The sequence below is a fragment of the Lepisosteus oculatus genome, chromosome 7 (assembly GCF_040954835.1).
Source record: "Lepisosteus oculatus isolate fLepOcu1 chromosome 7, fLepOcu1.hap2, whole genome shotgun sequence".
In the NCBI taxonomy this organism is placed as follows: Eukaryota; Metazoa; Chordata; class Actinopteri; order Semionotiformes; family Lepisosteidae; genus Lepisosteus; species Lepisosteus oculatus.
Window position 1 is genome coordinate 27,286,129 of NC_090702.1, and position 25,729 is coordinate 27,311,857.

The window sequence follows — 25,729 nt, forward strand, 5'->3', positions numbered from 1 at the left end:
CATTTTTTTAAATGTAACTACTAACTACTAAATGATCAACTGAATGGGCCGAAACCCTCTCATTTGTTCCTTTTTATGTTCTTATGTGTATTATGCTGTATAAAATTAAGCGTTGCAGAGTACCTACCATGTTTAAAATAATGTCTTTCTATGTTGACAAAATATTTTAATTGTGTTTAAGTCTGCTTGCTTTAATGACTGTCACGATCTTCCTAACTTGATTCCATCTTTGGAGAATAAAACAAGTTATGTTCTTGAACTCAACAGTGGAAAAAATACTTGAGCTATTTCATATTTTACTTAAAAGTATGAAAGTGAAACAGTGACACATTCTGGCTATTTTAATATTTTTTTTTAAAAAGACACTGATGTCAGATTAATTTACAGCCTTCTTAATTAACTTAATGTTTTTAAAGCCATATTCCTTGTTCAGATAGTTGGGTATCATTTAATTGTACAGTAAGTAGAAAGCATACTCAAAGCATAATATTCATCTTGGTCTGTGTATTCAATAAAGACTATGGAAAATTCCAGAGCCTCTTAGAAAGCAATTACAAGTACTTTAGTTATCTTTTAGGTTAATTGTTCACATTAATTTGAATTTACTTGCTTTCTCCTATGGTTACTAATTTTTCAGAATAATACATCCTACAACATCCATTACATCACATTAGAACACTACCCTTGCTAATCTTCACAGAGTTTCCTGAATTGTTGAGGCACTATCCCTGGTTAAAGAGCAGTTTTCCTGAGGAAATAAAAAAAAGGTCAGGCTTTGTAAAGTGACTTATCAGATCTTACACTGCCGTCGTTTAAATGCAAGTATTGTGCTTCCTGATTGGTCAGTCCTGGAATGGGCTGGGATGAAGTGGTATGGGTGGCGTTTGTGTCTAGAACACTATATCTAATTTGTAATTCACAGGGAGAGCAGCAGTGAGACAGAGAGCGTTTGCCTGCAACTGTGATCAGAGAGGAGGTATAGAGCAGTAACGGCAAAAGAAAACTTGAGCTTGCGAGTCAAAGTTTCATAAAATTTTCAAAGAGGGCTTATAAAATTCAAACTTCTGAGAGAATGTCACTGCTTGTCTGCCCGTTGCTTAGCGTGCTGTTTGTTCTCAGCAGTCTCCTGATGAATCCATTTACAGAGGCTTGTTCATGTGCTCTGTCTCATCCACAGGATGCCTACTGCAACTCAGACATAGGTAAGAGGAAAATACTTTTAATTATGGTTCAAAAACATATATTTGTACTAACACTACTGCTATTTCTAGTCCTACTAATGTGAAGAAACTGTTTGAACATACATATTGAAACTAATACAATAGTTTGAATTATGTGATGCTTATTTATTAACTCAAATTCATAAAAGTCATGTTGGTCATTTAGAAATCTGATTTTATTTTCTCAAATAAAAGTATTCAAAATAACCAAAAATGTAGCTAAACTGGGTGATGAGCAAAATATATTGCAACCAGCATAAGTACTGAAACTTTATATTTCTTAAGTCCAAAAATGTATTGTTTAATCTGATTATTCTGTGTCACAAGGACGTGTGTTAGACAGCTTGTCCTTTGAGCATGGCTCAGAAGTGATTAATAATCACTAATAATAAAATGCTTTAACATTTCATAATAATGAAATGTTTAAACATTAATTGTTAAAGACACCTATTAAATACATCTGAATTTTGATATGTTATTGAATCTATGTGTTATTTTGGGTATTTGCAAGAAGATAAAGAATTTCTTATGCAGCCTCATGTGTGAGTGGAAGAGTTAACAGTTTCTATGGAAACAAGTCTCACCATGTGTAATGTTTTTCAAGACAGATGACTACTTGCTGAGCAATAAAACAGTGCAAACAGAAGCAGTAGCTGGCAAACTATTTACTGCTGTTTAACAAGGGTGAACATCGCACACATGTGTAACAGCTATAGAAAGATGTCTGATAGTATATCTTAGTGGCAGAGTTCACACTAGTGTGGAATCCCCAAAAAGCAGTGGTGTAGTGCTAAATGAAAGTTTGGAAGCTCTGGGGTTTGGTGCTCCAGGCCAGACGGTGGCATGGTAGGAACTCAGGCTTAATTGGGTTTTTAGGAGATCAGGGGCAAAAGTGAAAGATATTAAATGGATCTGTGGCACAGGGAGATTAACTACACTTCTTTTCACAATGATTTTGCCTTTAAAGCAAAAACAAATGCAAACAAAATGTTTTTTATAAACTTTCTTTAAACATAGTTGAATAGCTTTACTCTGAAAAAAAGCATGTTTTTTTCATTACAAAAAATTATTTTCAGTATTGTTATATTGTATCAACATCAAACAACACCAAAAGTGTTGTTTTTTTACTTGATCAAATAACCAGAGAGACACTAAGAGATGCTGTTGAAAACCCAGACCTCCAGGTTGTGTTTAACATTTATATACTGTAGTTTTAGTAGAAAAGAACCGACCTTTTTAAACTACAGTATGTGGATTGGGTCTATTGAGGGATTTAAATCTCTCCCAAATTTAATTATAATTTATGTTTTGTTTGAATGTCAGTTACATAAGCTGGGATTGTAACTTTCAGCTTTGCAATAGTATATATTTTTAACCTTTATATTGTATGATGCTTAATAATAAACAATGCATTTAGATAAAGAGTGGAATTATAGACCATCAAATCTGTTTTTATCTTTTATATATGTAACTTTTACCAAGACAAGAAATGGAAAATGGTTTAAACAAAATATTAATCTCTCATTTTTTGCATCCATGCTTTATATTAAACAATTTGTAAACTATTACAATAACAAGATATGATTACATATAATTATTAAATTAAATGGGCTTATTAGAATACAAAGACCAGTTGAGATACATGTACTCGTCACTGAACAGTGTCCTAATGTAGGAAGGCTTATTAACCTTCAGCATATTTTTCTTTATGCAGTGAGCATAAACATGGTCATATGCAGCCACATGGCATTATTTGTAGCCAGCATTTCTGTTATTAGATTGCCCTAGTGTTTTGCTCTAGAGTGAATTTGAATAGTACTGTAGCAAAAGTATCATTGTTCATTGTTCAACATTCTTTTACATATTTTCAGAGAAGCCTTTTGTTAAGACAACAATGTTTTAAATTGGATAGAAAATCTATACAATATAAGGTAAATTATAATCGCAAAGAATAGATTTCATGATCATACTAGTTAATTTTACTACTTGCCCCATAAAATGATATAAAACCGCTTCATACTTATATCTTGCTAAATTGAATACAAACAACATTATTTATTCAGCATAACCCAGATGAACTGAACATTCTCATCATGTTCAAATTCAACTTTCCGATAAAAAACAAAAGAAATCAATTAATTGGCTTGTCATAACAAGTGTAAAATATATCATTTTAAAAAGTGAAACTTATAGGATACAAGTCCAGGGGATTTATTGATTTTTTTTTAGATTAGTTATCCAGAACCCTCATTCTACTTCCTCCCCCACAGATTATTGTAATACTAATAGAACATTAATACATGGATTTGGCAATAATGTAACACGTGTATTGAATTTTATACACTTCGAAATATTATACAATATATATTTTGTTTTATAATATTGCGCAATAGGATACAGACTTTTTTTTTTAATGCTGAACATGACCAAACGTTTCTTAGGTAAACCCCACACACTTTCAGCCTCATAGAATGTAATGCTGTCTATAGGAAATATTGACAAAACTATTCTGTCAATGAGTCAACACTTTGTGATCTTCAATACACTATTGATACAACTAAAATTATGAACTAGCATTAAAAACCAACATGACAAAATGTTTAGGGTTATCTAATGCAGGCTTCATATTTGTTTTGACTGCAGCAAGTTTAAATCTCTTTGAAAGAAAACAACAAATTATCTGATAAAACTAAATTATGACTAGAGCCAGAGGATTCTCGCAATGAAGGTGAAGAAGGTTATGTAAAAAAAGAGAAAAACTGTGGTCCACTGCCAGGGAACATTGGCAGAGCTGTAGGAGATTGTTCATGGATAATTCAATTTAATCAAAGGGGATTTTAGGTAGTTGTATCCTGGGAACCTTATAATATCCACGTCATTATGATAGGTATCAGATACAAAAATAGAGCTTTGCATACAAACCTAATATTATATACTAGTCTTAGTTAACAGGAGACCTGTTCTACAAAGATTACACAATGTGTTTTATGCATTCTAATTCAGCTCTTGTAATTGTTGAAGAATAACAGCTAGACCACCACATTCTGAGTTACAGTATTTCAGTGAAGTTAATCCATCCCACAGAGCTTCATGAAATCCTTGTTTCAAGGTCATTTCTTCCAGCAAGTACTGACACTCTTAATGCTTTCCTGTTTTGTTTTCTACTTATCATTAGTTCTGGAGAGTCTTGTGCAAAAGCATGCATTTATTCTGTGTATATCAAAGAAAAACCTACACACATACTGTAGCAGACAAAAACTTTTCGCAAATGACCAGTGAATTAAAATGATTTATATTACTAACCTTTCAATACTGTGTGGTATTCTGTTTAGGACAGTGGTTCTCCAGCATTGTGAACTTAAGCCCCATCTGTAATGTGGTACTGTAGTCACTCATTACATGGCATCATCTTGCCAATAACGTCAGAAAATGTCATTTTGATGTGTGCGTGTGCCAAGATGTAAAGAGCTTTAATATTTCATGTTGGGTTTTTTTCACATTATTCTCACAGTCTGTTTTGTGTATCATGAAATCATAACTCTTTTAGAGGCTAATTTAGCTTTATAGTCACAGAACACAGAACAAAGTAATTTAAAGATAATTAATATACAGTACATCAATAAGATACAATACAAGTAGCAGGTCAAAATGAAAGTAAAATGAAATTAAAGGAAGATCTTGAGTGATCTTCACCATGAACTGATTGACTGCTTCTGCAGAAATTTAAGACAAGTACTTCTTTATTCTTGTGTTTAACATTTTCAGGCTGATGCTGTTCCTTTTGCTGTCTCTGTTACTATCCATTCAATCATTAAAAGAAAGTCTCTCATTCTTTATGAGGTGTGGCATCCCAAAGCCTAAGGTGCAAGGGGTGGGGGGTCCACTCCCTGGACAGCAATGCCTGTCAATTGCAGGGCAGACATACAGAACCAAATTTACATTTTAGAGAATTTAGAGACACATTTTCCTAGCCAGTAAGACTTTAGCATCTTGGCAAAATCCCATGGGAACAAACAAATAACAAGAATTTGTTATTTGTGAATCCATTTTAACCTATAAACGGACATTCATCTGAAATCTAAATTCTATTAATTCATTAAGAACCATAGTACAAAAAGCTTTTCTCCCTTCTTTTTCATACAATACTTGGCACTTATTTATGAGTATCAGTAAGTTTTTCAATTCTTTTCAGATGCATTTCTGGTCTGCAAATAATGTGTTAAATTATAAAGGCACAGTCTGTGGATGTGCTCCAACTACGATGGATGAGAAAATGCAGTCCAAAGAATACCAGCCATGCATTCTGTACTCTTCCACAGTACTTAAAAAAGAGACACTACACAGAAACTGGTACTGGTACTAAACAACATTTTAGCGAATGCATTAATGTGAAGAAAAAGGAAGGTTAAAAGACAGACCAATGTGAAGATTTTCAAAATGAAAAGACAAATGTAAATATAGGAAAATGTTCATGTAAATCAGAAATGAGAAGCATGCATAAATCTGCAAGTGCTTTGATGTGTGGCAGAATAGCACCACACAGAATAAAATTATCTACAGTATATGCACTTTGGTTTGTTGGTTTATTTCTGTTTGCTGTTGTCATTCTCAAATGGGTAGGATGTATACATGAGTATATTTTAAGACTATATATCCCTGTTTATCATTAGAAAATAAATCTGTTTTATAAAAATATTCTATAACTGCAATGCATATTTACAATTATTTCACAATTATTAAATAATAGTACTGCTTAAGCTGTTTTATTATAATATTATGAGAGGTTATTATAGTCCTGATGAAAATTTCAGTGCCCATTCTTTGCATTTCTTGTTACCTCTTGAATATGAAATAGCAAAAGTGTGACAAAATGTATCAAATAAATGTATGTTTGTCAGTATATGCAAGGATATAGGATAAGGATAAGGAACACCCTAAACCCAAAAAGCAGTTTCAGCAACAACATATTGGTACAGAGGCTCAGTGAAACACAGAACAAATGCACTCTGAGAAATACTGCAGACAACTGTTACAACGTGAATCTGCCTAGGACATTTGTTATTACTTCTTCTACCATCGCTAGACTTCTACAGTTCTACTACCAGACAATCTTCTGCATAACAACACCTATAGCTGATAACTCAAATGGGATACATGGAAGACCTATCAAACCCACTAACAGATATCGTTCAACTCACAGCTTCTACTATCTGATTCATGTGGCTTTTAACTGGTCAAGTCACTACCCAATGTCACCAGGCCTTTTCCAGACAAATATTGCTGAATAATGGTAATTTCTCATGAATCCTGGATATGTACTGTATGTATCTTTTGATGATAGTAAACTATGTGCACCTTTTGGCTTGGTCCATAGCTTGTTGTGGCTCCCTGGATTCCAACGAAAACCTAACCCTAAAGCTCAGGAGTGCTTCGCTGTGCTTCTCCCTTCTAACCTTAACCATTCAGGAAGCAAACTTCTTAATCCTGTTGGAGAACAAACCCACTTTCCCCTAAAAGCCTACAGGAACTATAACGTTTTTCATGTTTCAGCTAACTATAACCACAAAACTAGTCTGGCTTCATGATTATCCAATTACACCTGTGTTCCATCCCTATGTACAGTGAAATAAATTAATACTGCCATAGCAGATCTTATTGAATGCGTGCAATTCTCTCTAATTGGTTTCTGAGTCACACAATCACAGTGCAAACCAATACAGAAAGTGCTCAAATTTTGGAAACAGGCGATAATCATTCCTATTGCAAAAACAAATTCCACCAAGACATTAAATAATTTCAGACCAGTGGCATTGATTTCTTTAGTAATTAAGTCATTTGAGAAAAGACATTAAAGGCATGTGCTCTACCAAGTAGAGCGTCTACTAGATCCCATGCAATTTGCTTACTGGGCTTAAAGAGGAGTTGAGGATGCTACCCTCACATTACTGACTCTCTTATATAGACATTTAGATGGTCCCAAAACACATGCCAGGCTTTTATTTATAGATCTATCATCACCTTTTAATGGCATCCAACCACACTTGTTAATAGAAAGATTACTCTCAAATTCTAATCTTTATTTTAATTGTGAAGGTTGGATTTTTTTGATCAACAGATCACAAAGAGTGAGGGTAAATGGTTTATATCAGATCATCTTTCTTCCACTGGGTTTCCCAAGGGCTGTGTGCTATCTCCCATCTTGTTTTTCTATATGCAGGCAGCTGTAGAAGTCTTTTTGAGGACAGACACTTCAAGTTTGCTCACGACTCTGTCATTGTCAGACTCCTGCAAAATGTAGAAACTGATTGAGGGCCTGTGGTTGATTAGTATATTTTTCAACTTAATGTGTCAAAAAACAAAGATATGGTCATCGATAAAAGAAAGCAACCACCAGTTGCAAAACCAATAGTAACTAAGGAGCAAGAATTTGAAATTTTTAACAGTTTACAAATTTAGCTGATAAAAGGTCATTATGCCATTTGTTTGTCAAGAAAAGGTATGTTTATGAGGACTTATTCTTAAAATTTCTGTTCAATCCCTTTGTTTGTGATGGAAACTTGTGCATCTGGCTACAAAGCTACAGTATGTGTTGCACTCCCGTAAATGGCTGGTAACTTTGGATAGCTCTAATGAAAAAGCCTGCAAAACTTATTTTGTGCCTTCTTTTATTGCTAGAACCTTGGTGACAATAGATTCAAAAAATAAATAAATAAAATTGAGAAACCAAAGCCCCTACAATTATATGGTAATGAAATACACATGGGATTTGAAATATGGAAATTAAATACAGAAAACAAGGATTATTAAAACGTGTGGACACATTTTAACAACTTTAAAGATCTTAGAGAATGTAAAGATACATCTCTGAAAGATAAAACTATCAAACCCAGAAACAGAACATGACAACATTTAAATAATTTGTAATTATTCTTATCATTAACAGTCTTTCAGGATAAGTGTAACACCTCTCTTCTTAAAAAATTGGTAATGTAGAGCAAATCCATAATCCACCAAGGGTGACCAAGTACAGTAATTGCATACCAATAAGTACTACTTCTTTTATATGTAAGGTTATGGAAATTATAACTTGAACTATAATAGACTAAACATTTGTGGGTTCAAAGGCATGTCCTACTCTGACAGGTTAAAAGAACAGATTCATTAATTTAAAATCCACAAATACACTAACAAAGTCAATCCAGTGGACTTCTTAAGATTTAGCAATGAAAGTGCTTTTAAACCTGAAAAACTGGAGACACTTTTTCAGACACAAGGGTTTTTGGTGTCTGTAACAAGCAACCAAGCAATGTTTTTAGAGCTGATAACCTTGTTTCAGTCAAGAATCAGCTGGATATGATCCTTTCTGTACAGTAGGTCTATTATCTACTAAGAACTAAACAACCTAGATGGCCTGAATGGCCTCCTCTGATTTTTAAATTTTATTACAATCTTGTTTAATATGAGAACATTATAAGGTTAAACATAATACAATATATTTCACAAAATCCAATTGTAAGTGATGCTTACTCTGTTATTCGTGTTATACAGCACTATATTTTAAAATAATGTACAGTAAGTGTAAATGTAAAACATTATGAAAACAGACTAAGCATCAACCCAAGTATATTACAGTATATATTTTGAAGCAAGACTAAAAAAGGCTTAAAAGTAAAATGCATTAGAAGAGGTGGACTGTTGTCTTAAAGATTTAGACTAAGTTTAAGTGCAGTGCAGGTTTAATATCCCACTAATGGACAAGTCAGTGAAACTAAAAGCTTTCTTAAGGATCAAGAGCTACTGGCATTTCCTTCTGTTTTCAAGTGTGTGATTCAAAGCTTCACCATGTTGTACCAAGCAAATATGTCTCAGTTCCTCAGTACCACGATTACAGTACTTATGCAGGACAACCTGTGTACTGCACTGTTCCAGAATTCAGCTCTAGAGAATAAGTTCCTGTTTTGCATTAGAGACAATCAGTTTTCATGTGCTCCACTTGCCTGTGGAGCTGGAGGACTGACTTCAATTGCTAACACCTCATGTGCCTTACTCCCTACTTATAATATGAGAATTTTCAGACACGTGATTGATAAAGTCATCATTGGCATGGTGGTGCAGTGGTTGGCATTTTTGCCGTGCTGTGCTTTGGTCCTGGGTTCAATTCTGGACCTGGAGTGTTATCTGCACGGGGTTTTGAAGTTCAGTTCAGTTTATTTGTCACATGCACAAGTGCAATGAAAATGCTTATTTGCATGTATGCTCCAATACAAAGAAGTTAAAGGAATCACCAAAAATATAAACACAGAACAGCTGCAGCAACAACAACAAGTTAAATAACATACAACTTAAAAAAACGTCAGACCAGCTTTGTGAGAAAAATAAAACATCAGTGTGCGCAAGTGGTAGGGATAGAGTTCAGTAATCTGACAGTTTGTGGGAAGAAACTGTCTCTGAATCTGGAAATTCCTGCCTTTATGCTCCTATAATGCTTACCAGAGGGAAGGGAAGAGAAACCAGGATAACTGATATCCTTAGCAGTACTTTCAGTAGTTCTTCCTAAGACAGTGAGTTTAAAGATGTCAACAATAGAGGGAAGCTGTATTCCAATGATGGACTAGGCTGACCTGATCACCCCCTATAACGCCTTTGGGTCAGAAGCAGCCTTCTAGATTTGTAATGTTCTAATGTTTGTGTGGGTTTTCACCGGGTGCTCTGGTTTCCTCCTACAGTCCAAAGGCATGCTGGTAGATGAACTGGCTTCTGAGAAAAAATGACCCTGGTGTGAGTGTGTGCATGACTTGCTTTTGTCCGTCTGCCCTGTGTGACTGGCGTCCCATCTAGTATGTACCTTGCCTTGTACCTGTTGCTCATTCCACCATGCCCCCAGACTGGAAGTGGTTAGAAAATGGATGGATGACTGATAAAATGAAGGAGTGTTACTGTTATAAATATTTATACAGGCCATTATAATACATATAAGATTAGTTTGATTTACCTTAAACTAAACTCTGTCCTGAAACAGGTGGTGAAATTACACAGTATGCGTTTATATAGGTTTAGTATATAAGTTGGTAGTCTGTTGAAATGGGCAGCAGTGTGAAACAGTGTTAAGGCTTCAGTACTTGACCAAGGTACTTCACTCAAAATATTCCAGTAAAAATACCTATATACAGTATATGACTGTATACATGGGTGTAAATATAAGTAACTTTGCATAAAAGCATCAGGCTAATTAATTTGTAATTATAGTATTATACAACTTTTAATTGGATTTGTCAGCTGTGGAATTTAACAAAATGTTTGGAAGCAGTTTTCAAACTCAGGCATGTATAGATAAAATGTCCAACTAAGTGGAGAGCTTATATCTCTGACAACCTGGAAACTGCCCACCCAACTCATTTTTCTAAGCCTCTTTAAAAACTAGACAATAAGGATCAAGAGAAATACAGTAGAAGATGTAGGCTAAGACAGACAGGACAGAATGAGATACATCTTTGTAGCCTATCTTCATTGCTAGATTCCGACTTAATTAATGAGGTATTGGAAGCTAGAGGCACTTAAAAGTAAACTAAGAAAATAAGCTGTATCTTTAAGATTTATGGAAGTATGTGGGACAGGCTCAGCTGTGAAACATTAGATATTTTATGAAAGCAGGCTTGCTTTATGAATGTTTATAGTATATCAACTTTATATTAATATGGTCACCGTTAATAATAGTGAGGAAGGTTGAATGCAAAGAGTTTCTCCAATTGTTAACATGAAACTAGTAAACTAGTATTTACAAGCTTGCAAGTGTGTTTTGTACATATAATAAAATTTGTCTTTTTGATTACTGTCTATATATTTCTCCACCATCATTTTTTTACAAAAAATTAAGGAAGTCGAGTAACATCACTAGGTCATACAGTATGTAATCCCAGGTATTGGGTGTACTGACAACCAATGTGAAGGCAATTTTATGTTTTAATGACTTGTACTTTTATATAAACTGTAGCTAATGTAAAGTTTGCTAAAAAACACTTTGCTTATATTGTTTTACAGTATACATATTAAGGCAACATGTGGCAACAAACGGCTGTTTATTCTTTACTACCATGCTTTGTAAACAGCACGCAAAATTTCATGCTGTTTCAGTCAACACAGACAACGTAGGTTGAATACTTGTGAATATGGAAAACCTGCTGCAGGTCAAAAACAGACAAACCTAAAGAATCATTGATGTTTTTGAAATGTATTTTTAAATCTTTAATACATTATACAGTACACGTCTCTCTATTCAAGTTCAAGTTTCTAGAATAAAACATATTGGAAATGTGCGATGACATGCACTCAGTTGGTACATTTTTTAAAATATTTTGTATTGGTTTAGGTATGCAAGAAATTTTTTATAATCTCCGACTGCAACATGGCTCCATAAATGACACACAGGGTTTCTTTCTCCCACTTTATCTGCATGCCAGGCCTGTAAGCTGCATTATGCTCTTTGATAATCTAGACTCCCACATCCTGGCACAACCTACCTTGCACTTTAAATACACTGATCCCTAGCCCAAAGCCAATCATTATCCTCACAAAAATATGTAAAGCTAGCTATGAGTAAGAATCTACATTAAACAAAAGAAAACTGAAGTATTTTCCTTATTTTTATATTAACCTAAATCTGACACAAATTCTGTGTTAAAATGATACCGATTATTGAGAAGCCATTCATGTACAGTACACTATCTTCAAAACACCAGTGATCACTTTTATTAAATAACTAAAATGGTACCCCAGCTGCTTAAATATTGACATTACTTTGCTTTACAGAGTAGGAATATCATTAATCATCATACTCCATTAAATGTTAGTTACTAAGATTTAGTAACACAATATTACCAATTAACTGGAGCCAATTTAGTCCATCTTGCTAACTGAGTATACTATCCAACTGTTTTGTAATGCATTCCAGGTAATCTACTTCATTAATAAGACTGAAATGCTCTTTCCTGACTCCTATAGCCTATGTGCTTTTGTGTCACAATTAATCATATATCAATATGCAGAGAAAATGTTATCATTGCCTTGATTTTATTTTAAAACACTTTTATGCCTTTATTTTCTATTCAACACTAAGGAAAGTACATTGCTTTAACATGGGTTACCCAATCCTGGTCCTGGAAGTCCAATGGATCTGCAAGATTTCCAGGTCTTTTTAAAACACCAGCACCTGGAGATCTGGAATAAGTGGTAAACCTGTCCAATTAAGCCAGTAACAAGCTGTTTCAGGCTATTAGCCCAGGCCGAGAACAGCTGGAGTGAAAAACTCCTGTCCCATTAAACTGAGCGTAAATCTGTTAAGTCTAAGCGTCAACCTTAAATTTCTTTGTGTATGAGAATGTTTCAGTGTCTAGGAGAAATCAGAATAAATACAATGCCTACACTACTCCAGGAATTAAATAATTTAATCTAGCAATGTGGGGTTTGTTAGTTTTAAGATGTGGTATATACTGTACACTTACTGTATAGTAAATATCAAAAGGAGGAGCAAGTTCTTATTTAAATGAAGGGAAATACTGTTAGATCTTTCAGACAACAGGTTGTGATATTTCATACTTATAATTCATTTGATTATTGATGCATGCCAGTGCTTACAGTTTTAAGATTTGTGCTTACATTTAGAAAGACTTTGATTTTATGTTTAAATTACTCAACCTACATGTACCTACAGTAGAATATGAGCCACTTGGTGAGCAACAGTGTACAAAGGCAGACTGGAATTTATAGTTTTTATCAAGAAACATCAAGATTCATGAAATTCATCATAATTAAACCATAAAAAAGTAAATGTAAAATGTGTTTTCTTTGTCTTCTAAGTGATAGAAAAGCCGAATATCGATTGTCCAGTGGCTATTGACACCATTTTGATATTTCATACTTTAGAATACTTTGGAATATTACATTACATTTTCTGGAATACTTGAATTTTCCTTAGCAAAGCATTGTTCATATAATTATATAATGTACACACGTTGATTGAATGATTTACTTTATCTTATTGCTTTGACCTTTTTGACTCCTTATTCATTCTGCAAGAAAATTCTACATTTATTTCTGTCATAATACTGTCTATAGCTTGGAGTCCTTCCTGAATACTAATTCATCTTTTTCATCACCTTCTAAGGTATGTACTGTTTAAATAAGATACCAGAACCTGGTCCCTCAGTGCTTCAAGTGAGAATGCCACAAATGCCATGCATCGCCTCTTCAACTCTGTGGTTCCTGAAAGGCTCAAGAATGTAATCCATGAAAGCCTGCAAAATACCTCACGGAAGGAAATTCCACATTAATCACAGGGTTCCACATTTAGCTTTAACTTCAACTACATTGCTTTAAGGAGAGCAGGTGAAATTCATGCTCTGTTGCATTTCTATAAGTGCTTCTTGTAGACAAAATGCAAATACAGGTACTCCAGTAAAAAGAAAAAAAAAACATTCGTAAGCCTTAATGAGCCTTAGTTGTAACCAGACCCTCATCAATGTGACCATTTGTCTTGTGTCTGCATGGGTTTTCAGCCCAAGTCTATTCACCAGAAAAACAAAGTAAATTGGACCATAAAACAAGACTTATTGACCTCTACCAATCTTTAGGCAAATAAAGGAGTACACCAAGTGAAAGACTAATCACGTTAATGCGTTCATGCATTATTAATAACTGTGACACTTCAGGACGTTTTTAAAATAAATTGTCTCTGACTGAATGTGCGTACTTGTCATTTGTAAAAATATATATTTTATATACCATAAAATATTCAAAGAATTCATAAAACATCAATCACAGAAATAATGCATAGCAAATTAAACAAGCTGTCTTCAATAACAAATATACAGTACAGTATGTGACAGGATGTACTGTATGTGTGAAGCTTATAATCAAAATAAATTCACCTTATCCTCCATCACTTTTCTTAATTTTGTCTTAATTTGAAACAATTACCACCTCCCAGGCCTTTAACCAAAATACTCAATTAGTATTGGAAGCAGGAATTCAAGAGTTTAAACAATAATTATTTATGGATTATCTTTTATTTAAAATAATTATGTACAAAACTATACAACAAATGCATTACAATGATCAAATAAAATCTTATGTGTTTTGATTCCTAAATATATACAGACTTAATACCAATAATCTTTGTTCTGCTAAAACAATGGCTGATTGGGTTGGAACATCACATTAAATCTGACTTAATTGTTTCAGTTTTCTGACACTTTTCATCTTAAAACTCTTCTGAAATTACAGTATTTCATCAAGCAATAGGATTAAGGTTCCTTTGTCATTTATAGTACAGGGTAATAAGCCTGAGTTCAATTCAATGTATTTATGCTGGCACTAGAATTCTGAAATCCTGCAAATAACATTTTGCAATTGTTTTAAGATTTATAGAAAGAGGTAAAAATGGAAAAGAATTTGAAGTTGAGCACATACTGTACATACACCTAGCCAAAATACCAGTAAGCTGTGGTAGACAGCACAAGACATTTCTTATTGCAATACAATTTCAATGTTCTTATATTTTTGTAGATCTACAACACCCGTTCTTTTGAGTTTCAAATATTTTAAAATATATTTTGCTCTTTAAAATGCACTGCAGCACAAAACAGTTTAATTATGATAAGGAGGAAGTAATATCATCCATGACTCATGTGATATTTGGAGAAACTGATACTTAAAGATAATTGAATGCTCTCTACCAGCAAATACAATCATTAAATAAATACAAAGATGTTTGTCATCCAAAATATAATCATATCCTTTAAATAACCTACTGGGTACACAAATCTATATGAACCACTGCCAACATGAGGCAAAGGGAGTCTAGTAGGGATCAATGACCTGCTAAATGCTAGTCATTCTTTCAGCACACAGCTAATGACACTTTGTTATGGTTACCAACTTGGCAGCTAAGGATCTGCTTGTTAGAAGAGAAATGTATGATCTAGTCTCCTCTGGAGCACTCATAAATGTCTGCTGAGTACCAGCTGCATTTGGGAACAAAAATGAATTATAACTCTCCTACATGTATTAAATTTGTTCTGAATTCTTTAATCTGCTGTGCCATGGCATTACAGAATAGACACAGTCAGACCATCCTTCCTACAATAGTTGTGGCTATGGGATGTATACTTTGAGCACTATGAGTGATGCTGAGGACAGGAAAAAAGTTTATGTGCAAAACAAAATACACAAACATGTAAAACTTAAAAAAAACATACTGTAGCTATGTAGACAGTAAGTCTCACAACAATTATAGATTAGAATTAATGTCTATCATGTGCTATTCTAGGTGACTAAAGTGTTAGTTATGAAAATACTGTATCTCAAACACCTGAACTACACACTGGTTGTCAATAAATTAATTAGAACACTTAATATAAGAAATCATTTGGTTGATTTTCATGTGCTGTGTAAGATACTACATAGTCTTCATTCTTTGGTTTGAAATAGTAATAAAAATAAAACAGTCAAAGTCTGCTACATCTCTTTTTGTAATTTCTTGAGTGTCTGAAGCTGAAAAAAACAATTACTCCGACATCTCCATGGAGTTCCTCTATTTTGCATTTTGTAAGACTTTTCAGTATGTAAAGAGTTTACAATGGAAGAACACACAGACATGCAACAGAATCCACACAATGGGCAAATTGGAAAACCAAGGCAAATTGGGTCACCAAGAAGCACAGGGGCATTTCATCAGAATAACACATCACAATCCCTTCCAACGTGTCCATTGTAGTGCAGTGGTAATCTTTGAGCATTACAGGATTATTGCCAATGCCATTCTAAGACATTTTTGCTTAACATTTAGGCAAGAGGTGCCCAAACTGCAAGGGTAAGGTTTGAAATTAAATGTCAGTGAAACTGCTTTTTAAATACTGTATATACTAATCTTACAGTATTATGGGTTACTACTATTATGGGTTACTACTACAAAATATCAGATACATAAGAACATAAGAAAGATAACAAAGAAGAGGAAATACTTTAATAATAACTTCTTGAGGCAGTTGGTAGTTCATAGTTAATTGAGACAAAATTCTCATCCAGCTGTTTTTTGAAAGAACCAAGGTATCAGCTTCAACAACTTGTTTGGGTAGTTTATTCGATACTCCCACAACCAACAAGAAGCATCAATAGGGAGACACAAATACTTGGACCTTGATTTTTTTATCTTGATTCTAAAATTTCACATGGCACTTGTCCAGTTGTAAAGACGTTGCATTGGTTACATGACTCAGTTGTATCAGAGATACTTTATAAGAGATACTTCATAAGAAGGCTTTAAGTGGAGATGGTAATATATTGAAATTATCTTGATACTTTTGCCTGTTCAAAATATTCCAGTACGTACTTTATTCTTTATTTATCTGTTAATTTTGAGAGTTGATGACACCTGATGGTCTGTAGTTTGCTATTAATATATAAGAATAGCTATGATTCAGAGAAAGTGTGAATCAACAAAACACTTCATTCTACATTTATGTTGTATACTGAGAGATTTCTGTGTTTTATGTGTTTCCAGTTTCAGATAAATCAGAGAAAAATGTAAAAATGAAAGTCTCCCTGTGACTGTGAAATACTTTGTCTGATATGAAAAGCAATTTGGCAAACTAATTTAAAATGTATGTTGGACTCATCGTCCCCTCAGTTTTGTCCTATGCTACTTACAGGACAAACCGAAAGAACATAAAAAGCACATAAAGCTTTCAAACATACAAACAGTATGACATTACATCACAGTTGTTGTCAGCAGGGTGCTGCAACCAAAAGACAGGAATAATAATCCAATTGCTGAGCTCTGTCTGTCAGCCAGGCGACTGGTAGGCAAATACAAAAGAGAAACAAAGTTTTCCTTATTAAAATGGGGAAGGATGAAACAGGCAGAAGTCAAGCTGAGTGGGACAGATTGTAGCACAAAGGAATATCTAAAGGACAAAACAGGCAACGTTCACAACATGGTGCTCAGTCTGAGACAAAATCCAAAAACAGTCAAAAAGCAGAAAAGCGATAATCAGAAACTGGGAGTGAAAAAGAGTTGTAGTCAAAACAGAGTTCAAAGCCAGGGAATGAAAAAAAAGCACAAGGATATGCCAGGACTTGAGAAAGAGACTCAATGATGGAGAATTGAGTGAGGGAAATGTGAGGCCTTAAATACCCTGTGATAATAAGGCAAATGGAGTTAACTGGGAGCAGGAGATATAGAGAAATGCCCAAATCAAGTTAGTACAGCACGGTAGGGTGTTTGAATCACAGCAGGAATGAAGTTGGCTCCCATAGCGACCTGGGGCTCTGTGCCTACCCTTGCAAAACTGTTACATATAAAGACCGAAATACCTCCTCCAGTTTGTAACTCTTCTTATGTTCATATTAAAAGGAATCAAAATGGTTATAATCAAATTAATCGAAATAACTATAATCTTTGTATCCACAGTAATCCGAGCAAAGGTGGTAGGAAAGAAGTTGCTGAAGGATGGACCATTTGGGACAATGCGCTACACTGTCAAACAGATGAAAGTAAGACTCAGGATTACTTCAAAAGCTAAATGAAGACTTACTATTGTATAATATGGCTTATTTCAAGGAAACATTCTAGCTGCAGATATACAATATTAGAAAAAGTTATGGATGTAAAACCAAAAATGTGTATGTAACTAAAATTACACATTCTATCAGAACTCTTGTGTAAAAATAAAACATTTTTAATACAGTATTAATATAGGATTCCATCCTCTTGATAAAATGTTACTGGCTGTGAAGCTACCAATATAAAGTGCCACTCACCCTCAAATCCACATAAGAGAAATGTGGTGAACACTTGTTATTGGTAAAAAAATATTACATGACAAAAGCATAGAAAGCATACCTTTAATAAAAGCTACAGTACTCCCGTTGACAGACTGCTGTCCCACTTCACATTTCATTGACTCTGAGGGGGATTCGTGAACCTAGTGTTGTTACCAATCGGAGAGGTTGAAGAACAAATAGTACAAAACCAATGTCAAGTTCCTTATCTGAAATTGTCTACATAAGAGATGATGATGAAGTGGAGATCTGAAGAGTAACCCTGCTAAAAGCAAAAGGCTTATAGTTTTCATGAAGAACAGTGACATACTGTACACAGAATAAAATGCCAACAGTGGGTGTTTAGCTGTAAATACGTGTTTACTTTATCCTTTTATGTTCTGTTTCCACTCCCCAGCAAAGACTTACTAGCCAGTAAATGTTAAAAAATTTAAAAGAAAGATCATCCGACATAATCCATTTCTTGCTCCTTCATACCTCTGTTCAGTAGGACACCCTTATTTGGAAAATGTAAGCCTCCTTCTTTCATCTGCTCTGCTTCTGCCTTAACAATGGCATCAGGTTTTCCTCATGCCATCACAGAATTTAGCTGAAATCTCAGTGCAGCGGCCTCATATTCCTTGCATGAGACTTTTCAGATTATATCCTGTTAGCGTTCTGTCTAAATTGTAAACACAAAACCGGTTCAAAACTGTATAGTCTCTTCAGAATAACATAGCTTTTACAGTACATCATTAACATAACGGTTTACATCCATCCATCCATTTTCTAACCACATCATCCAATTCAGGGTCACAGGGAACTATTTACATCACATACAATATGTGAAAATATACAGAAAAAATCTGTATATGGTTTGCATATTACTTGTGCTTTTAAACACCCTGTACCTTCTTTTGTTAATTATTTTACGTTTTACACTCACTGCTGTGTTTTAAAACTTGTTTATTTCAGATGTACAAAGGGTTTAATAAAGTGCAGCATGTTCAGTATATCTACACAGATGCTTCAGAGAGTTTATGTGGAGTTAAGTTTGACGTCAACAAGTACCAGTATCTGATAACTGGTGAGTCTCTTTTAAATGACTTATTAAGTTAAAGTATAAACAATTTTTTCTTTTTTGTGTCATGATTTTTCTAAACTTTCTCTTAACTTGCGTAACTGGGTGGAGTGGTGGTTCTGTGGCTAAGGATCTGTGCTTGTGGTTGGAAGGTTACCGGTTCAAATCCCACAGCTGGCAGAGGATTCCTAGTCCGTTGGAGCAAAAGCTGTATCATACTGTATATACACATTCATGTATAATACTATAAACATAAATCACAATACCATCATAGTTACAAACTATTAGTGCCCATGAGGCACCTGTATAGCAATACTAAAGGCTTCTTTGACAACCTTTGCTGAATATTTTTCTAATCTTAGCAATTCTCTATTATACAGGAAATGATTCTACTGTATATCATTGACATGAACATATTTTGAATGTTACAGCTCTCAAGATAGCTTCAGTTGTATCTGTCTTATTTTACTAATACAGAAACTAAAAGAAAAAAAAAACAAACCTTCTAAAACAACATGTTGTTAATGAAAAGGGTATATTACTTTATTAATGTACAATAAATCACAAAGTTAGCATCTTCTCCAAAATCTTAGTATGATGTTTGCACACCTCAGCCTAGTTTTGCTCCTTAAGCAAGAAACTTCTCTAGTTGCTTTAGACTTCTTCTGAGCTTATGTAAATAAAAGTCTTTTTTTAACTCAGATACCACACGTTCTCTTTGAGTTTGTTCTTCATGGGCTGTTTTATTGAGAAATTTGTTACAGTTTTCTTGAGTGCAAAGCTTTTTCTTTGCCTTTCTAGTTTACATGCTTGCTGGAAAGTCATCCATATATTATCCAGAGCTATGTTTAGAGTGGAACAGTGCACCTGTTACAGGGTTAGTCTGCCGCCTCATGTAATAAGCCATGAGTGCCTCATTTCTATAAATAGAACTGAATGACCTTTGGAAAGCCTGAAATAAGGTGTTAGTTTTATAGGCAGTTACAAGACTGGTACACGTACAGTACAATACTACAGAAAACCCGACCCTTGCACAGCTCAGTAATTATTTATATAGCAACTATCTCAGAAAAGGTCTGTTTGTTGTAGAATGGTTAATCTGCATAAAAAGTAGAGTGAAGACTAGAACAATGTAATGTCTTGTTTACATTTAGGCATTTCTTTGTATATAATTTTCTATAACACATACAGTAACTTAAATATTTATGTACTGTATACACAACTACCAATAAGTGTTCTTCATTGAATATCAGTAAATAAACCAGTATAACATGTATTCCATTTTCTTTGAAAAGTTAAGTTCATTTGAAAACTGTTGACTGCACCTGTGTTTGTAAGATGTTTCCATGTAAAAATGTGGTAATGTTCATCTTCAAAAAGAAAGAATCTAAATTTAAGTGACTGTAAAAAATGTTTAACTTGTATTGATCTGTCTATCCACCTCTTCTGAATGTATGCTTGGACCTCTCATGCAGGCAGAGTTTTTGATGGCAAGGTGTATACAGGACTGTGCAACTTCAATGAGAAGTGGGAAAGACTGACACTGTCCCAGAAGAAGGGGATCAACCATCGTTACCAGCTGGGCTGTAACTGCAGGGTGAGTTGGCCATGGTGTACCACCAACAACCCGCAACAACCATCACTCCGTGAGGACACCAGGCAAACACATGCTGTGGTCGAGCAAATTATCAAACTCGTCACAGCTGAGTGAGCTTCACCCTTTTGGAAACTGAGAGGAAAGGCTGCAAATGTCATAAGAGGAAAATATATCTGTTTTTGCAGTGAACAAGAGAAGGAGGCTCTGAAAGGTCTTCTATAAAAGAAACTAAGGTGTTAGGTTCTGCCTCTAGAAGATATGCTTTAATTTCATCTTTAAACTCTAAGGGTAAAATTAGAAATTAAAAATGGAGAATAGTTTTGGGTTCCACTGTGGCATATGTAGCTATTAGCGTTGCTGCCTCACAGCTCTAAATCCTGGGTCTGATTATGGACTGGAACACCTTGTGCATGATGACTGTATGTTTTCTTCAGGTGCTTTAGTACCCTCCCACATCTCAGAGATGTGCTGGCTGGGTTCCTTGGTATTCCTACATTTTCCTATAAGGTCTGGCATCCTGTTCATTGTTCAGTACCGCCTCACGCCCTATGTCACCAGGACAGGTTTCACCTTGTTGCGACCCGTAAAAGGAACAAGAACCATTTTGATAAAGGATGAACTGACAAATACCTTTTGATAAGTTTCTAAATTAGATTCATGCGCTCTTAAGAACCATCTACATGTAAAATTGTGACACAGTATAAAGAGAGAAAATCGATATCATAATGATGGAGGTTATAAGTCTGACAGTAGATTCTAATGATTCTTTTTCTTCTTATTTCAACCTAATGTTCTATCCCTTCATGTGTAACGTGTTCCTGTAGACACTAACCAGCTACCATAAATATTTCAGTTTGCAATGCAGCTGCAAACATCTGTGCAGTCCATTGGCTATATCATAAAAATAAGTACATGACCCTAGCAGAATACATTTAGCATGTCTGTGCCTTGGAATTGTAGCTGACTAAATTATATTGAACTGCCCATCTCGGAGCAAGATTAAGACTCTCTGTCCGGGTTAAAATAGCAACATAATTGTGAGTTGGGACTAAACAGCAGATAACATTACAAATCACAAAATGGAACACAAGAGGCTTTTTGCTGCATTCAAAGATTAGCATCTGAAAATGTTCAGATTTCAGCACCTCTGCTTCTGTTACGCTCCAGTCAAACCACAGCAATAGTCTTTTTTGTTTTCCATTAAGAAACAAATTCCTTTCCCGCAGACGTTTCCAGAACAGGCTGTACAATAAACATGTATAAAGCGGTTTTACAATACTCTATTGTCTGCAGCCTTGTGCAATCTGTAATATTAAGCAAACTGTTTGAAAGCTGTACTTTCAAACAGAAATAGTTCAGATTCACCTCTCTACTATTTCACATTTAAAGGGGGCTATGGATGAATAAACTAAACTGTTAGCTCAAGCTAGTTTACAATTGGTTATTTTTTATAAATATTGTTTTGCTTTTTGTGAATGTCACTATGAATTGCTAGGTGCTTTACAAAAATGTGAAATTTTCAAACCAAAATTGGTCACAGTAGAAAAGGTGCCTCCTCCATTACTAAAAGATATGGAATACATGTAGAAATAAATTTGACATTTTTCAGTTGCCATCTTGACAATCATAGATGTAAGACAAATTATCTTCAGGTATGTTCGATTTTCATGAAGTCACTAGGAGCAGGACAAGGACTGAAAGCCCTGGGTTAAAGTGTTTTCTTTCTCTTGTCACACTAACTGATTGACTAATCACTGAGCCTTGCATGCTACAAGGCTCTTCTTAAATGTACTGTAGCATGCCTTACATAGAAGGTAATTGTAAGCCTTTTGTCTTGTTAGCATACACACAAAGAAAATATGCATCATATTGTTTAGCAAATTGTTTGTCAAAAATGTATTCATGCCTTATTTTTGAATTCACAGAGCTATCATAATTGATTTAACACTTTGAGTGTCAAGATATCTCAAAGAAGTTTACAATGGAGGTCACAAATGTATAGCACATCAAAAGAATATGTTGGGAAATAAGAATCAATTTAAAGCTTGATTTCTGATTTTTTTAAATCTATATGTTTTTTAAAACAAAACTATACTAGAAATTTCTCTCCTTTGTGTTCTTGAATGTTATTGGGTAGATACAGGTATTATGATTTTCATGTAAATGCATTGCTTCAGCATTACTCAATGCTATGACTGCTACGTTAGAGACTGAATGCTTCCTTTGTTTATTCTACTGTATTATTGTTGCTTGACGCTTTATCTAAAGTATGCTTGTGTGTTTATAGATTAAGCCCTGCCACTACCTGCCCTGCTTTGTGACTTCAAAGAACGAATGCTTATGGACGGACATGCTTTCTTACTATGGATACCCTGGATACCAGTCCAGACACTATGCCTGTATCCAGCAAAAAGAGGGTTACTGCAGTTGGTACCGAGGAATGTCATCCCGTGACAAAACCATCATCAATGCCACTGATCCCTGAGCTGCTACTCACCCACAAATAGAGCTTGATAGGACTCTAAAACTCTTAATCCAACGTGACGACCATGCCATGACAAATTAGTGCCTGTTTCCTTGCAGTGCTAGCACTTCAAAAACATAAAGACTATGCTGTACATTTTGTTTATCAGATTTTATATTTTCTCCAGTCCATAACCTTTTTCTAAATTTTGTTTTGCTTGTTTTTTAAATTAAAATTTATCTTTGATTCTGAATATTCCTTAAATTCCCAGTCATACAGGGCCATATTATAAAGAATAAGGATGATGACAACATACTAAATCATTTGCTAGCATGCTAAGTCTTCATGAATTATGGACCCTTCTTCTTTGAAAGAATGCTATGATAGGTGATAATCTAGTTAATTTATCCTTCCTTCCCTTTAAAAACTGGTTAGGAAGGGAAGTAATGACAAAGGTTCAAAAGTGGGTCTCAGCTTAGAGCTCAATGATAATGCTTCATTTTCATTTTTAAGTCTTCTCCTACAGTATGTACTTCCATCTCAGTTGATGACTCTAGGATATTTTGAGATTTATGCTTTTGGTTCTTATCACAAATTCCTGTCAGAGTACTTATATTTAAGAAAGGACTTTGAATGTTATTTGCTGATTCTGTAGAGTATATATAAATTTTAACGGTATCATATTTATTATAATTTGCTTTTCCTATGCTCTTAAAATTAGTTTTATGTTTTAAAAAGAAAATAAGCTGATAACACATACAGTACAGTATGCTTTTAAAGGAAAAAATAATGTTAAACAAACTGTTTCTTAATCTATTCTCCCTTTTAATTTTTTATGAGATTATATACCGTTCCCATTATTCCTATATTGGATATTAAACAGTTCTCCACAAAATATTCAATTATATCATATTTTAAACCTGTTCTACAGAAATTTTTATTATCTTTTTGAATCTCTATATATACTATACATGAAATAAGTATATCTGGGCATGAAAAGGTGACCATCTCATTAATATAACATTTTTTCATTTAAGGTCAACAAGACGATACATTTTTAGACAACAGTCATTTCAATGGGAAACAAAATTACTGTAAGGATAAACTCACGAAACTACAAGAACTTCCATCAGCTAGTGATTTTCATTAAAACTGTTTAATCAGTACTAGTTCACATCTCTATTCTGTTTCTTGAATGAAGAAATTAAAGTAAGTTTATCTAAAGGTTAAATAAGCTTTGTTTTAAAAAAGAATATTATCACACATGAAATGTAAATCCTGCACTGATTTGTATTTCTGCTAATTATAAATGGTACTTCTTTAAAGCTTGTTCATGCCTTGGGTACTAAAATGATAGGACACTCTGGCTCTCAAGTTGAGATTTCTGGAGAAATGATTCAGCATATACACAAATTTTCTTATTTGCTTACAATATATGCTTTGACAAAATGGTTCAGAATAATATATTTTCACTAAACATTTATATTTGTTTGTTGTTGTTTTGAGAGGTCTCCAATAATATCTTCAATTCATTCCTCTGTAGAAGTGAAGTTGTCACACCACTGAGGGAAGATAGGCAATGAGAGATTTTACCTTAAAAGGACTAGATAGATTAAAAAAAACATTTCAAGAATTGTAAATTAATTTTCTGTACTGCTTTTACTTACATCGAGAAAGGAAAGATCCATAATTCTTAATTAGCCTTTGACATTAGTCATTTGCCTTTATAAAGCTGTCCTTCAGACCGTTTCTTTCCATATCAGATAAGTTCTTATGATAAAAATCAAGACAAAACTGAAAAGCTAGTGCTATCAGAGATACAGTATCACACCTCTGACAACAGCATCCTGCTCTCTCCACACCCAACACTGAGATTTGGTAGGAGTTATAATGTCGAACGGCAATACCTCAGTCTTTTCCTGGAAACAATGCTAAAATAGTGAAGCTGATTTACAAAGCAACTTTTTACTATGTTTTTAAACATAACCCCCTCTTGCCTTCTTAGGGTACAGTACAGAAACTGTCTATGGATCACAACCTTGGTGAATCTCTTATGGTACCAGTTGCTTTGCCACTCAAAGTTAAAGTAATGTTAACTTTAACAGAGTTAACTTTAACTCTGTTAAAGTAATGCTGATTTTTGCTTTAAGACCCAGTTGTTGTGACAACTTTCTTTCAGTATTTTAGTTCATGTATACATCTGTAGTTCATGTGTAAATACACTATCTTCTTAACATAAAAACTGCCTATGTCACACTGATTCCACATGAGTTGAAATATAATAGATGACACAAAACTGTACTTACAGATGCTTTCTAAATTGGGAGTATTTGAGAGAATATGTAAACACTGATTTGTGGGGCAGCCATTTCCTGTAGGGGTTACAGAAATGTTTGTTGACTTTTAATCTTTGTGTTTTATATTTTTGTAATAAAGATGTAATGAAAAACAATCTGAAGACTTTTCAACATGTTTGATAAAAGGCATTATTTTAATTCATTGATTATAATAAAACCAATACACTTTAGTTTGCCCATGGGTTACAGTTGGTC

General features: G+C 34.2%; 2 protein-coding genes across 3 annotated transcripts in view; one reads left to right on the forward strand and one right to left on the reverse strand.

Annotated features, from left to right (window-relative positions):
* Positions 1-25,729, reverse strand: part of syn3 (synapsin III) — a 165,744-nt gene that overhangs the window by 65,082 nt on the left and 74,933 nt on the right. The window lies entirely within an intron of this gene.
* Positions 878-25,629, forward strand: LOC102689400 (metalloproteinase inhibitor 3). The gene is made up of 5 exons (XM_006633644.3): positions 878-1,202; positions 17,686-17,768; positions 19,011-19,122; positions 20,592-20,713; positions 23,001-25,629. Exons 1-5 carry the CDS (start codon positions 1,073-1,075, stop codon positions 23,196-23,198), a joined length of 645 nt encoding a protein of 214 aa, XP_006633707.1. The 5' UTR covers positions 878-1,072; the 3' UTR covers positions 23,199-25,629.